Consider the following 12,468-nt stretch of genomic DNA (forward strand, 5'->3'; position numbering starts at 1 on the left):
TTCCCAAATTTTCTTTTAGCCTTCTTACATTGCACAATATAATTTACTCTGATAAAAAGGCAAATCCATTTTAGGCACATTGGTACAGCTCCTTTGACATTGCTAATGCAGAGACTGGGATCCTGACTCTAATTCTAGAAGTCATTAGAAATGTCAACACCTTTTCCCTACAACAGGAAACACAGTGTTGGTAAGAAGGCAGGACATTATGGTTGTATCAAATGGAGCTAATTTAGCTATAATGGACTACTTGGACACTTGCTTAAAATATTTATTTTTACTTTATGTGTTTTGAATGTTGTGTCTACATGTATGTATGTTTACCATGTATGCCTGATGCCTGAAGATTTGTGAATAGGATTTTGGATCCTTGGAACTAGAACTCTGGATGGTTGTGAACCACTGAGTAGGTACCAGGAACTGAACCTGGGTCCTCTGTAATAGCAAAGAGTATTCTTAACTCCTGAACCATCTCTCCAGACCCTTGTACAGTTGTTTTATGACTAAATATCTGGTTCTTTTACTAATATGAGCTTGACATTTCTTGTAAGCAATGATCTCTGGAAGTCATAGTTGATGTAGCTAAAAAAAAGTAACGACCTTAGAGAAATGGCATTTTGTGACCCTATACTACATTGGGAAATTATAAGACATCATTTATTTATAATGTATTTTTATTTGTTCGTGTATTGTTCTTATTGCTTTCTTCTGTAAACAGTTTCATTATAGATTTAAGTGATATGGGCGGGTCTTCTGTTTTGTGTTGATTTCATTGGTTAATAAAGAAACTGCCTTGGCCATTTGATAGGCCAGCCCTTAGGTGGGTGGAGTAGACAGAACAGAATGCTGGGAGAAGGAGGGAAGTGAGGCAATTGCCATGCCTCTTCTCTCTGGGTCACACTCAATGGATCCAGCCACCAGGTCAGACATGCTGAATCTTTCCTGGTAAGCCACCATCTCATGGTGCTACACACGTTAATAGAAATGGGTTAATCAAGAGGTAAGAATTAGCCAATAAGAGGCTGAAACTAATGGGCCAGGTAGTATTTAAATGAATACAATTTGTGTGTTGTTATTTTGGGGCATAAGTTAGCCAGGCGGCCAGGAGCTGGGCGACAGGAACACAGCCCGCTGATCCTCACTACAGAATAGTGCCCACATGGATAACTAAATCCACCGAAAGCTTGAGAAAGCTTGGGAAAGAATAGAGTAAAGCATGGCTTCTTGGTGGCAGCAATTTCTCAGGTCTGCTCTGCTTGCTAGAGGCAAGAAAACACTCTCATCTAAGAGAGGCTTCCTGACTCAGCTTTAGCTGCAAAACCCTGCAGTTCTTTTAAGAGGTTCTGCCATGAAACACATACATAGTGTTGATGAAAACCCAACCACATGCTTTTTGATTTTCAGCTGTAGCAGGAAAAAAGCTGCACCATTTTAAAATGCTGGCTTTCTGGGCCATTCTGCCAGGGCAAACTCTGACTCTTTCAGGCAGGCAGTCTGACTGAGTGTGGTCTGTGAGCAGAATGCTGCAGCCTGCTTGCCGGCAAGGACCTTGAAACACTGTAGAGTTGTGGTGATAAACATGGCTACAGCTGGTACCCCCTCCATGAGACGGGAATAGCAGAAAGGTAAGAAATGGGCTGTATCCAGCTGCCAAAGCCACAGCTTTAGTCCTACCGATATTGCTTGGTAAATTAAAGACTCATGTGGTCAGAAAAAGAGAGATACAGTAAAGAGAAATTCAGAAACAAAGAAAACCTGTAAATGATTTACGATGTGTTAAAAATATATGCAGGCTAAAAGTTAAAGTTCTTAAAGTAAAAAAGAAAAAAGAAAAAAGAAAGAGAGTAGTTGGGTGTGGTAGTACACACCTTTAATCCCAACACTTGGGAGGCAGAGGAAGATTGACCTCTGTAACTTCAAGGGACAGAGGTAGATTGACCTCTGTGACTTCAAGGTGTGGTAGCACACACCTTTAATCCCAATCCCTGGGAGGCAGAGACAGACAGATCTCTGAGAGTTCAAGGACAGCCTGGTCAACAGGGTTATTCCAGGACAAAGATATACAGAGAACCTGTCTTAAAAAATAAAAGTAAATGTAAATGAAATAGAGGTTAAGTTAAAGCCACACAAAGATGGAAAATACACAGAGAATCTTGATGCTGTATACTATTATGTTCTCTTTGAATTATTTGAATGCTGAGGAAGGAGCAACAGCTGCTAAAAGATATTTGTTTATAAATGCTGCTGAACTAATCCAACATAGATATTTTGAAAATACCATGACTTCAGAATTTGGTTCTAAGAATATGATACTTTGGAAAAGAGATTCCTCTTTTGTTTTCACAGAGGATAAGACCCTGTGGATTGCTTCTACCCCAATATGGTATGATAGATCACACCCTCCTGAAAGGTTGCTGTGAACACCTTCAGAAAATTACTTCACCCAACAGGTTATACCATGAAAAACCTAATTAACAGCGTCCCTATACAGCAGGAAGAAGTTTGGAGAGAAATAACTGTGCCCATATTCCCAAATATTGTTTATAAATGTTCTTTTACATTTAAAGGGGGATATGATATAGATATGAATAATTTGTATTAATATGGATTTTGCTTTAGTGATTTAAATTTAAGGTCAATCTTGTTATATGTATATGTATTTCTGATATTGATTAAGGTATTGTGATTGTGTAGTTCATTTAAAAATGTAATGTTTAATTAGGAAATATAGGTTGTTAATGGATAACCATCAATAATAGTCAAGCTTGTAGTCATGTTAGTTAGATTTTCTAGATATATAAAGATATATTTCAGTTAAATAGGCATTCTTCATATCTTCCAAAGACTATAGAATATGGCATTTTAAATGTTTTAATAACTTAGGGCTTTTCATGACAATGAGACATGTCTGCTCCTGGCAGCACCAATCTACTTCAAGAGGAAGATGGGCATCGAAAAGGCTCCTTATGGAGTTTGATAGCCATTTGGGCAAGAAACTGCTCTTGCCTGGAGTACTGCATAAACTGGACACAGAGAACCCTCAGAGAGAGGACTGCTTAACTTGCCTAAAGGCAAGATGATTTTTTTGGGGTTCCTGACTCATGAAAGTGTCTGAGAGATATTCTGCAGGACACAGCAGATAGTGACTGAACTGTCTTTGAAATTATGGAAATGTCTGCTGGATACTATGGGCCTGAAGGCTGAAGATGGATGCCCCAACAGTACAGAGGAACTTTGGGTGACAGTCCAGGCAGTGAGATGTCTCTGTGATTACTAGAGTTTTGTAAGTTGCTTACTTCTCATTTGCTTAGGTAATATTATATCCTTCTGGAGTCTTTGATGGAGTGGAAGAATAGATAGATAGTTATAGTTGTTTTCCTTTGTTACGATAAAAGATAAAATAGATATAAATATTGTAATTGTAATTCTTACTTGATAACTGTTTTGTTATATATAATTTTGCTATGTTAAAGTTAAAGCCTTCTTTTTTTTTGTTCTAACAGAAAAAGGGGAAATTATGTGGGATGGTCTTCTGTTTTGTGTTGATTTCATTGGTTAATAAAGAGACTGCCTTAGCCATTTGATAGGACAGTCCTTAGGTGGGTGGAGTAGACAGAAAAGAATGCTGGGAGGAAGAGGGAAGTGAGGCAATCACCATGCCTTTCCTCTCTGGGTCAGTCACCATGAAGCCAGCCACCAGGTCAGAGATGCTGAATCTCTCCTGGTAAGTCACCACCTTGTGGTGCTACACAGATTATTAGAAATGGGTTATGCAAGATGTGAGAGTTAGCCAGTAAGAGGCTAGAGCTAATGGGCCAGGCAGTGTTTAAATGAATACAATTTGTGTGTTGTTATTTTGGGTGTAAAGCTAGCCATGTGGGATCTGGGCGGGATGAAAAGCAGGCCTGCTTATCTCATCACGGCATTTAATTTTATTTTCATTGCCGTGAAGATTTCATTTTTGATTTATTGTGGCTTAATTTTGTTTCTTCTTCAACATTGACATTTCTCATGTTCTAATTTAGAGTTGAGCTTCTTTTCCTTTTTTTGACTCATGTTCTCATGAAGTGGCTTTCAGGCTGTTCTATTCCCACACACCCTTTGGCTAAGGGTTAGGGTCCCAGAGATTCGAAGGGGTGCATTTCTTATTTTTTTCCACGTGCCTCCATAGTACATTGAGAGTTCCCATTCCATTAAAATTAGATGATTCCCCCTGAGCAATACCCTATATGTTAGGTTAGGTCCCTGTAAGTTGAAAAGGTTCTAAAAAGCTTCCCACATTGATTGATATTAGTACCTATTTTAGTAATCAAAGTTGATTCTGAATCAATTTAGTCCATTTCTCTCTAACATCAAGATACACTTTGGCCTATCAGGCAGTATATTTGTGATAGACCATTCTTAGGTGTCACTTGAAAAAAAAAGTCATTTTTACAAGAACACCACTATGGTTCTCTTTTCCTAGTAAATTTTTCTGGGAATATTCTGTAACCATGCACTGGAAAAGCAATCAAGTGTTATTTTACTCTAAATAATTTTGTGGATTGTCTTCACTGCCCATTTGTCTTCTTTATGTCTTTGGGATTTAGAAATGCAAGTGCCTACAAAAATGTTCCAGAAATGCAAGATGTAAGATCAGTAGCTTTTCATTGTCTGGAAAGTAAAGATTGTCCCTCTGCCCTCTACCCTTCATTCAACTCCTTCACTTTGCCTTTGAAAACCTCCTGTATTCAGGAATCTGGGCATGGACATTATTCACACTTTACAATTTAGTGAAAATGTAGCATTATCATTTTTAGGGACAGGGAAGCAGAAGTTTGTAAAATAACCATGTAGGGCCTTCTATTCAGGACCCAGATGTCAGAATGGAGTTGCAAGTACAAAGGGTTCACTGACAGTTACAACTCTCAAAAGCAAGGTGAACTCTAAGCAGATTGTGATAGACAGGACCCCAACTGCAGGCTGACAGCCACAAAGTGTGAAACAAATGGTGGGATAGAAAGAGCCTCAGGTAGCTATGGGAGGTCTGGGTAAATGCTAAGAAACTCTCTAGCACAGAAACTGCCTAAATAGGAGAATCCTGTAAGGCCAAAAAGACCAGAACAGAAGTCGCACTTAGTCCAGATTTTCTTAGTTCAGTTATTGCCTAGAACTGTTTGACCTTGGTGCCAATGCTATGACAGAGACCAAAAGTTCCTACTGGTAAAAGCTATCATGTGACTGCCCTTCTCATAGCTGAAGTTCTTTTCTAGAAGAGACTTCCAACACACATTCATGGCTCTTACAGTTAATGTCTAAAAGGGGAGATGTGAACTCAGGCCTCACATCTAAGGGTTTACCCTCCCAGTGGGATGAGCATCTTTGGCATCAACACCCACTTGTAGCTATTTTTTCAGCTATCACCTGCTTAGTCTCCTCTGTTATGTCTCTCTGCTTAGTAAATTATTAGCAGTTGGCTCTGTATTGGTTTTAGAATTCACTGGAAACAGTGTTATAGAATTTTGAGTTTCATAAGTCTTCTAAAGTAGCATAAATGGATGAAAGCACAGGAAGGACTTGATTTAAAACCCAGGATAGCTCAGCTCCCCAACTAGTTTGAGCCCTATATGTTCATCATACAGGACTGAGTAATCTTAAGATTCGTAGTAAATTATATAACATCAGATGGTACTTTGGTAGGGAGGCTGCTTAGAGGTGTTAGAAGTAGCTTAGCTAAACCGATACAAGGGGGAGCAGGCAGAATGCTATGGGATACAGGGGGAGATGATCCTGTTTACAGTGGAATTTTTATTAGGTATAGAAGGACCAATGCCACACTGTAAAGTCATTTTTTATCATGTCAAAGAAACTTAGTTAATCTACATGTAACTAAAAAAGGTTTATCATGACCATAGTTTTGGCCATGATTTCATTTCTGTTGCTTTGGGGATATATAGGGCAACAAAACTGCTAATCTTATAGCCAGAAAAAGTAAGAGGAAGGAGTTTGGGATCCACTTTCTCCTTTAGGGATTACACCTCCAGTGATCCCAAGATGTTCTTTTAGACCCCATCTTTAAAAAGTCTTACCATTATTGTCTACCAACCTGTGACTGAGCCTAACACTTGGCTTTAATGTCTCTGGAGGAAATAGTTGATAGCAGAGGTAAACTGGAGCTAGTAAAAAGATAGGCATAGAGTGCAACTTGATTAAATCTATCTCTTACGTTAACAGAGGTTTCTGTCCTGCAGAGTTCCGCATCCATTCAGTCCCCAAAAAAACACACAGAGGCCTACACTAATTATAAACTGGCTGGCCTATTAGCTCAGGTGTCTTATTAACTAATTCTTACATCTTAATTAGTTCACAATTCTTGTCTGTGTTAGCCACATGGCTTGGTACCTTTTGTCAGTGAAGCATTCTCATCTTGCATCCTCTATATCTGGGTGATGACTGCAGACTGAGCCTTTCCTTTCCCCAAAGTTCCCTGTTCTGGTCGCCCCACCTAAGCTTCCTGTGTGGCTACTGGCCAATCAGCATTTATTAAACTAATACGAGTGACAAATCTTTACAGGGTATAAGACCATTGTCTCACAGCACTCCCCCTTTTTTCTTTTCAATACAAGAACTCTGAATCTAATCTCCTTTGTTTATCTTTTTTTCTTGACCATTATGCATAACAACTTGTAACCAACACTCTAAACAAAGACAAACACTCACAATCCATTTTTAGAATGTGGGCATAGTTTTCTAGGCTACTTCCTGTTGATTGGGGGTGCTGATAATCTTATGGGAACCTAAAGAAAATTAGGATTGTGGTCAGGTCCTGAATGGAATATTCTGTGAGGCTTGATCATCTCAACCAGCACTCTTGAGGCTATTCTGAATGTAGACCTCAGAGGAAACTCCAACAGAGGTCCTTTGAAATGTTAGATCATCTCAGCCATCTGCTCCTATTGGAGATTTCTCAGGGGGTCTTCCTTGATCAAATCTGATTTTTCTTAACTCAGAATGAATCTACTGCCTCTCATTTCCTGCAGAAACAAAACAAAATCTCGTTTCCAAGGTAACATATCTTTTGAATTAAATTTTGGAGTCAAGGCATTTTCAAAATACATATGTTGGATTAATCCAGCAGCACTTATAATCAAATCTCTTTATCTGCTTTTGCTTCTTCCTCACCATCAAACAATTCGAAGACAACAGAATAACATACAGTATCCAGATTCTTTGTGCATTTCCCATCTTTACATGACTCTATTTTAAACTATTTCTTTTCTTTTTCTTTTTAATTTTTTTGAGACATGGTTTCTTTATGTATTTTTGGCTGAACTGGAATTCACTCTGTTGACTAAGCTGTTCTTGAACTCACAGAGATCCCCCTGCCTCTGCCTCTCAAGTCCTGGGATTAAAGGTATATCCCACTACTACTCTTTCTTTTTTTCCTTTTTTTAGGACTTTATCCCTTTTCTTTTCTCTCCCAAGCATACATATAATTTTAAACACACTGTAAATCATTTAGAATTTTTTGGTCTAAATCTATCTTTTTTTATATCTCTCTTTTTCTGACCTCATGAATCTTTAATTTGCTAAGCAATATGGCTAGGATTAAAGCCATGACTTTGATTACTGAATCCACCCCATTCCTTACCTTTCTGAGAGTCTAGCTTCATGGCAGAAGTACTGGCAGGAGTGATGTTTATTGCCAGAACTCTATGGCATTTCAAGGTCCCTTACACCACCAAGAAACATGCTGGTAGCTATTTATAAACACCATTTAAGTAAGCTCTTAAAATAGCTACAAGGTATTTGCAGCTAAAGCTGAATCAGGAAGCCCCTCTTAAATGAAACGTGCTTGCCTCTCACAAACAGAACCTGCCAGAGAAAATGAAACTACCAAGAAGCCATTGCTTAAGTCTGTTCTTTTGTGTCTAGAATTACTTCCCAAGCTCTCTCAGGTTTTATGTGGATATAGTTGTCCACATTGGCACCATTTGTTGGGGGAGTCTACTCACTCATTTCCTGGCCACCCAGATTCTGAAATAATCACACAGAAACCATATTATTTGCTATACTGTTTGGCCAATAGCTTATGCATATTTCTAGCTCACTCTTATATCTTAAAGTAACCCCTTTCTATTATTTTATATTTTATCATGAGATTTGTGGGCTACCAACAAGGTTCTGGCTGGCGGTTTGTGTCTTTCTCCTCTGGTGGCTCTATGGCTTCTTATTAACTAATTCTTACATCTTAATTAGTCTGTGTTAACTATGTTCTTGGTGCCTTTTATCAATGAGGGATTCTAATCTTGTGTCCTCTGCATCTGGGTGATGACTGCAGACTGAGCCTTTCCTCTTTACAAAATTCTTCTGTTCTGGTCACCCTGCCTATACTTCCTTCCTGACTACTGGCCAATCAGTATTTATTAAACCAATACAAGTGACAAATCTTTACAGGGTACAAGACCATTGAGGTACCTGATTTCTATGGAAGTTTAACAGCTTTGAAATGAAAATACTCTAGTGTTTCCAGGGGTGTGGGAAGAGGGCCGGGAGCATGAAGAGTCCCTTCAACATATTCTTTTTTAGAATGTAAAAGACTCCCTGAAGAACTATTGAGGAAGTCTACCCCTCCCCATGCCTCCTTTCTCCAGCTCAAGTCTAGACAATGACAGAGTTGAGGATGATGGCCACACAGAGATCCACACAGCTTGTAGACCTTCCCTCAGCATCTTTGCTGAAGCCCATGATACAATTCCAAGGAACTTGGCTTTTCTAGTTTATTACATGAAGCCAAGGGCCAATTCAGAAGTTCAGGTGTTGAACTGCTTGGATTGACAGAGTTGGCTTTCCATTTTACATAAATGGCTTTGTAATAATAAATTTTATTCCTAGTAAGCAATCTCAGGCAAGTGTAGCTTATCTGGAATGAAAATGCTGAAGGATATATCAAACTTAATGGCCTTGACTTCCATTTAAATAAAAGCTGGTGGGGTGCTGTAAAGATCAAGAGACAAGTCATTGCCATTTTGCAGAGCCATTCATTACTTTTTCAAAACTTAGGATGAATAGAGATTAATGTAGTTTTAAAAATACCGTTATCAGAAAAATACAAAAAATTCCCAACCTTTACTTCCTCATGTGAGAATATATTCAGTATACATGGCTGGATCCTTCAAATGACTTTCCCATGCATGCCTATGCATTTCAGGCAGAAGAAGATAAGAAAAATCTGAATAGGATGCAGGCTCTGTCTGAGAAACTTCAGCTGAAAGTGCAGAGTTACAAACAGCAAATGGAAGCAGCGGTAAGTGCCAGTTGCAGCATCATGGATTTCCCAGCTACTGCTTTTGGTTAATGCTCTGAGCTCAGGAAACAGCTCAGCAGAGACAGCCATCTGGACATCACATCTGCCCTTCCCCTGCTTTTATGTAAGTTAGCACTGTGGCTCATAGGAGGGGGTTGGGGAGGAAAATTGTGTTGCTTTTCCTTTCCAGAAACCATACTTCTCGCCCTTCACTTGGTGGCTATACTCAAGCCTATATAGGACCAGAAATGAGCCAAATAAAATCAGTGTGTCAGGCAGCACTGGAAAATTTTGCAAGGTTTCATCATGGACTCCTTCAGCTCTAGACTTTGGGTTAAGACAATCAAATCACAATCTGTCATATATTTTTCTGATGAATCTGGACACGACATAAAGAAAACCACTACCATTGACATGTCCTTATCTTCCTTTGCTATCTTTTTTTTTTTTTTTTACTGGCCTCAGCTTATGTTTTCCATATTCCACAGAGTCCTTACAGTAATATATTAAAGCCTAGGTACTGGGTGAAGGTGTTAGTTTATACCTATTAGTTTATACCTACTAATATTTTGAAGGGTTCTGAATCTATTGATTTGGTGCTATGCCCAAAAATTACTCATTGGTTCATAATTTGAAAGAACAGCCACTTATACCCAGGGGTAGGTTAGGATTTGACTCTGAATTTAAACCAATTGTGATTGCTTTAGTATACAAGAGTGTAAAAGTTGTACTACCTGTACTTGGTGGTGGAAAGGAACACCAATTTTGAATTTCCAGGGGATAACAGCTGTAAAATGGGTCTCTGTTTTCACTCTTAAAAAGAAGTTCCTGGTTTCATTTTTCTTTAATGTATGAGCATTTTGCTTGCATGTATTTTTCTATAAAGATTTTATGTAAATCTTTATATGATTTTTTTTTCTGGTACCTACATAGGCCAGAAGACGGCATCAGATCCTCTGAAACTGGATTAGAGGTAGTTGTGAGCTACCATGCATGTATTCAGAAATACCCAGTTGCAGCTGTCCTCCCTGTTAACTCATTTGTGCACAAACTACCCTTTTGTCTGGGCATCCCCAACCCAGAAAGGCATCTTCACCTTTGCCACTGCTCAGCATTCTTGGTAACAACAACCTTAAGATGGCTTCCTATTTTTTGAGACACCAGTAACAAAATCCTCAGGAGTTCTTCCTAAGTTATAATCAGGTTAGATATGACTTCACAGGCTGACCACTTCCTTATAAGGTAAACAAGAGTCAGTCTTAAACCTCAAAAACCCACAGAGCCTAAATGCCAATAAGAAAGCTTGAGACATTGGGAAGATGGGGCTAATGTACAAACAGAGATCTGATTTGGATTCCAGCATACACCCTGACCATCAAGCAATAAAATAAAGACAAACAACCAGTTACAATCGCTGTCTTTTTATTTAACACTGTTATTTTGGTAGAACAGTGAGATATTTTCATTTGAATGGTCAGAAGTCCAAAAAGATATGTTCTCCCAAATCTTCTTTTTCTTTATCTAAATACATGTTTGTTCTTTTGGGAATTAATTGATATTTATTGCCTCAAGTTGTTTCAAAACATTTCACTCACTAGAAGTTCAAACACTCTATGAGACAGTCCTCATATCCAAAAGGATGCTTCTCACATACTATTTTAAAGGTAGTTAACTCACATTCTAACTTTTACCGAGTATTTCAGCAGATAGTAATACCTTACTAGCACTTAATCTCTGGATTAAGCTTCTGAATTTTAATCAGGAGTCAAGAGTTCATACCGTGTGAGGTACGAACTATGGTTGAGAGTTGGAAGGGGCAAAAATATTGTCTACCACAGAAAAATCACCACACCTCATATTGTGGCAATACATCCTACAAAACACCAGTATAAATAAATTAAATTGTCAAAAATATCAAAAGAAAGAAAGAAACAAGCAAACAGACCCAGGTCTTCAGGAAGAGTTGTAAGGGCTCTTAATTCAGAGTTAACTCTCGAGCCTCTGGTCCCACTCTTAAGTCCTACCTGTGTGTCTTACGCTAAAACAACATATTCCATTTAGGACTGAGTTTAAGTCCCTTCCATTTGCAAGTCTCTCATTTCAGAGAAGAGAATACGACGATGGAATAGCAGCATCCTCACTTTCTGTGTTTTCCATTTTTACAGGAGGCTCAAGCTAATCAATACCTTTCCAAGTATAGGAAACAGCAATATGAGCTGAACGAAGTCAAGGAGAGGGCAGAGGCAGCAGAATCTCAGGTCAATAAACTCAAAGCTAAAGCAAAGGAGTTTGAAAAAAAGGTATGATCTACTCTGAAAAACCTTACAGCCTGTTGCTTTAGGGCTCGCAATATTGTATGGATTAGTATAACAAGAAATACCTTGATTTTTTTCTTCAAATATTTTTTAAAAAACAGCCAAACAAGCTAAAATAAAACTTCTTTCCCTGTTTAATAAATTCTATTTGTCGAGGTAATATAGTGCTGCTAAACATTTAAGTTGGAAAGACATTCTATTTATTTTTCAAATGTTTCATCCCAGGTTAACTAGTAAGCTCTAAGACTTCAACCTTTAATTTATTTATGCAGAATACTCAGGAATTCACACAAAAGGTGATTTTAAAAGCACAAATGGGTCTTGAAGTTCCGAGTAAATTCTTTACACAGTAGACAAGCTCATGTCTCTGTATCAGGTCAAAACTGAGTCCTAGGGGGAAGGTGGCTGGTAGTGAGGCAGATAACAATAAATTGTGGCATCTTGCATTCCAGGTCTCAGTCATTCAACTTCTGGTTCTTTCCCAAAGCACAGAAATATCTTCCCACCTCCTTGTGCTTAGTTGAATGGCCACTGGAATACAGAAGTGGCGGCCAGTGCTTCACTGTAATGAGAAACTGAGTGAATGAGTGAAAGTGAACTCAGAAATGGATGCTGGGCAGGGCCAAGGAGTCTCTGCTTCCTTGCTGCGGTTTTCCTTGAAACACGACATTTACATTACATCTGGCTTTAGGAGAAGGGAATTAAAAGAAATTGGATAATCCAATAGCCACCTTTTCTAAAATATCTGAAAAGCAGTTAGCACAGTCTCTAGCACAGATGGTGCCCTCCATTCATTTTCAACAATTGGTGCATGCCTAGCCTTCCCAATCCTGGTAAATGAATTACTAGTAGTCCCTTGAGGTAAGC

General features: G+C 38.6%; 1 protein-coding gene across 1 annotated transcript in view; it reads left to right on the plus strand.

The window, feature by feature from the left end:
* The window catches only part of Myh15 (myosin heavy chain 15), a 136,680-nt gene extending 125,088 nt beyond the window's left edge, over positions 1–11,592 (plus strand). Inside the window, exons 39-40 of the mRNA XM_038346187.1 lie at positions 9,191–9,286; positions 11,452–11,592. Of these exons, the coding sequence (XP_038202115.1) occupies positions 9,191–9,286; positions 11,452–11,592 (237 nt within the window). The remainder of the gene's footprint in view (positions 1–9,190; positions 9,287–11,451) is intronic.
* The last annotated feature ends 876 nt before the right edge of the window (positions 11,593–12,468 follow it).

This window comes from Arvicola amphibius, chromosome 10 (assembly GCF_903992535.2).
Source record: "Arvicola amphibius chromosome 10, mArvAmp1.2, whole genome shotgun sequence".
Classification (NCBI taxonomy): domain Eukaryota; kingdom Metazoa; phylum Chordata; class Mammalia; order Rodentia; family Cricetidae; genus Arvicola; species Arvicola amphibius.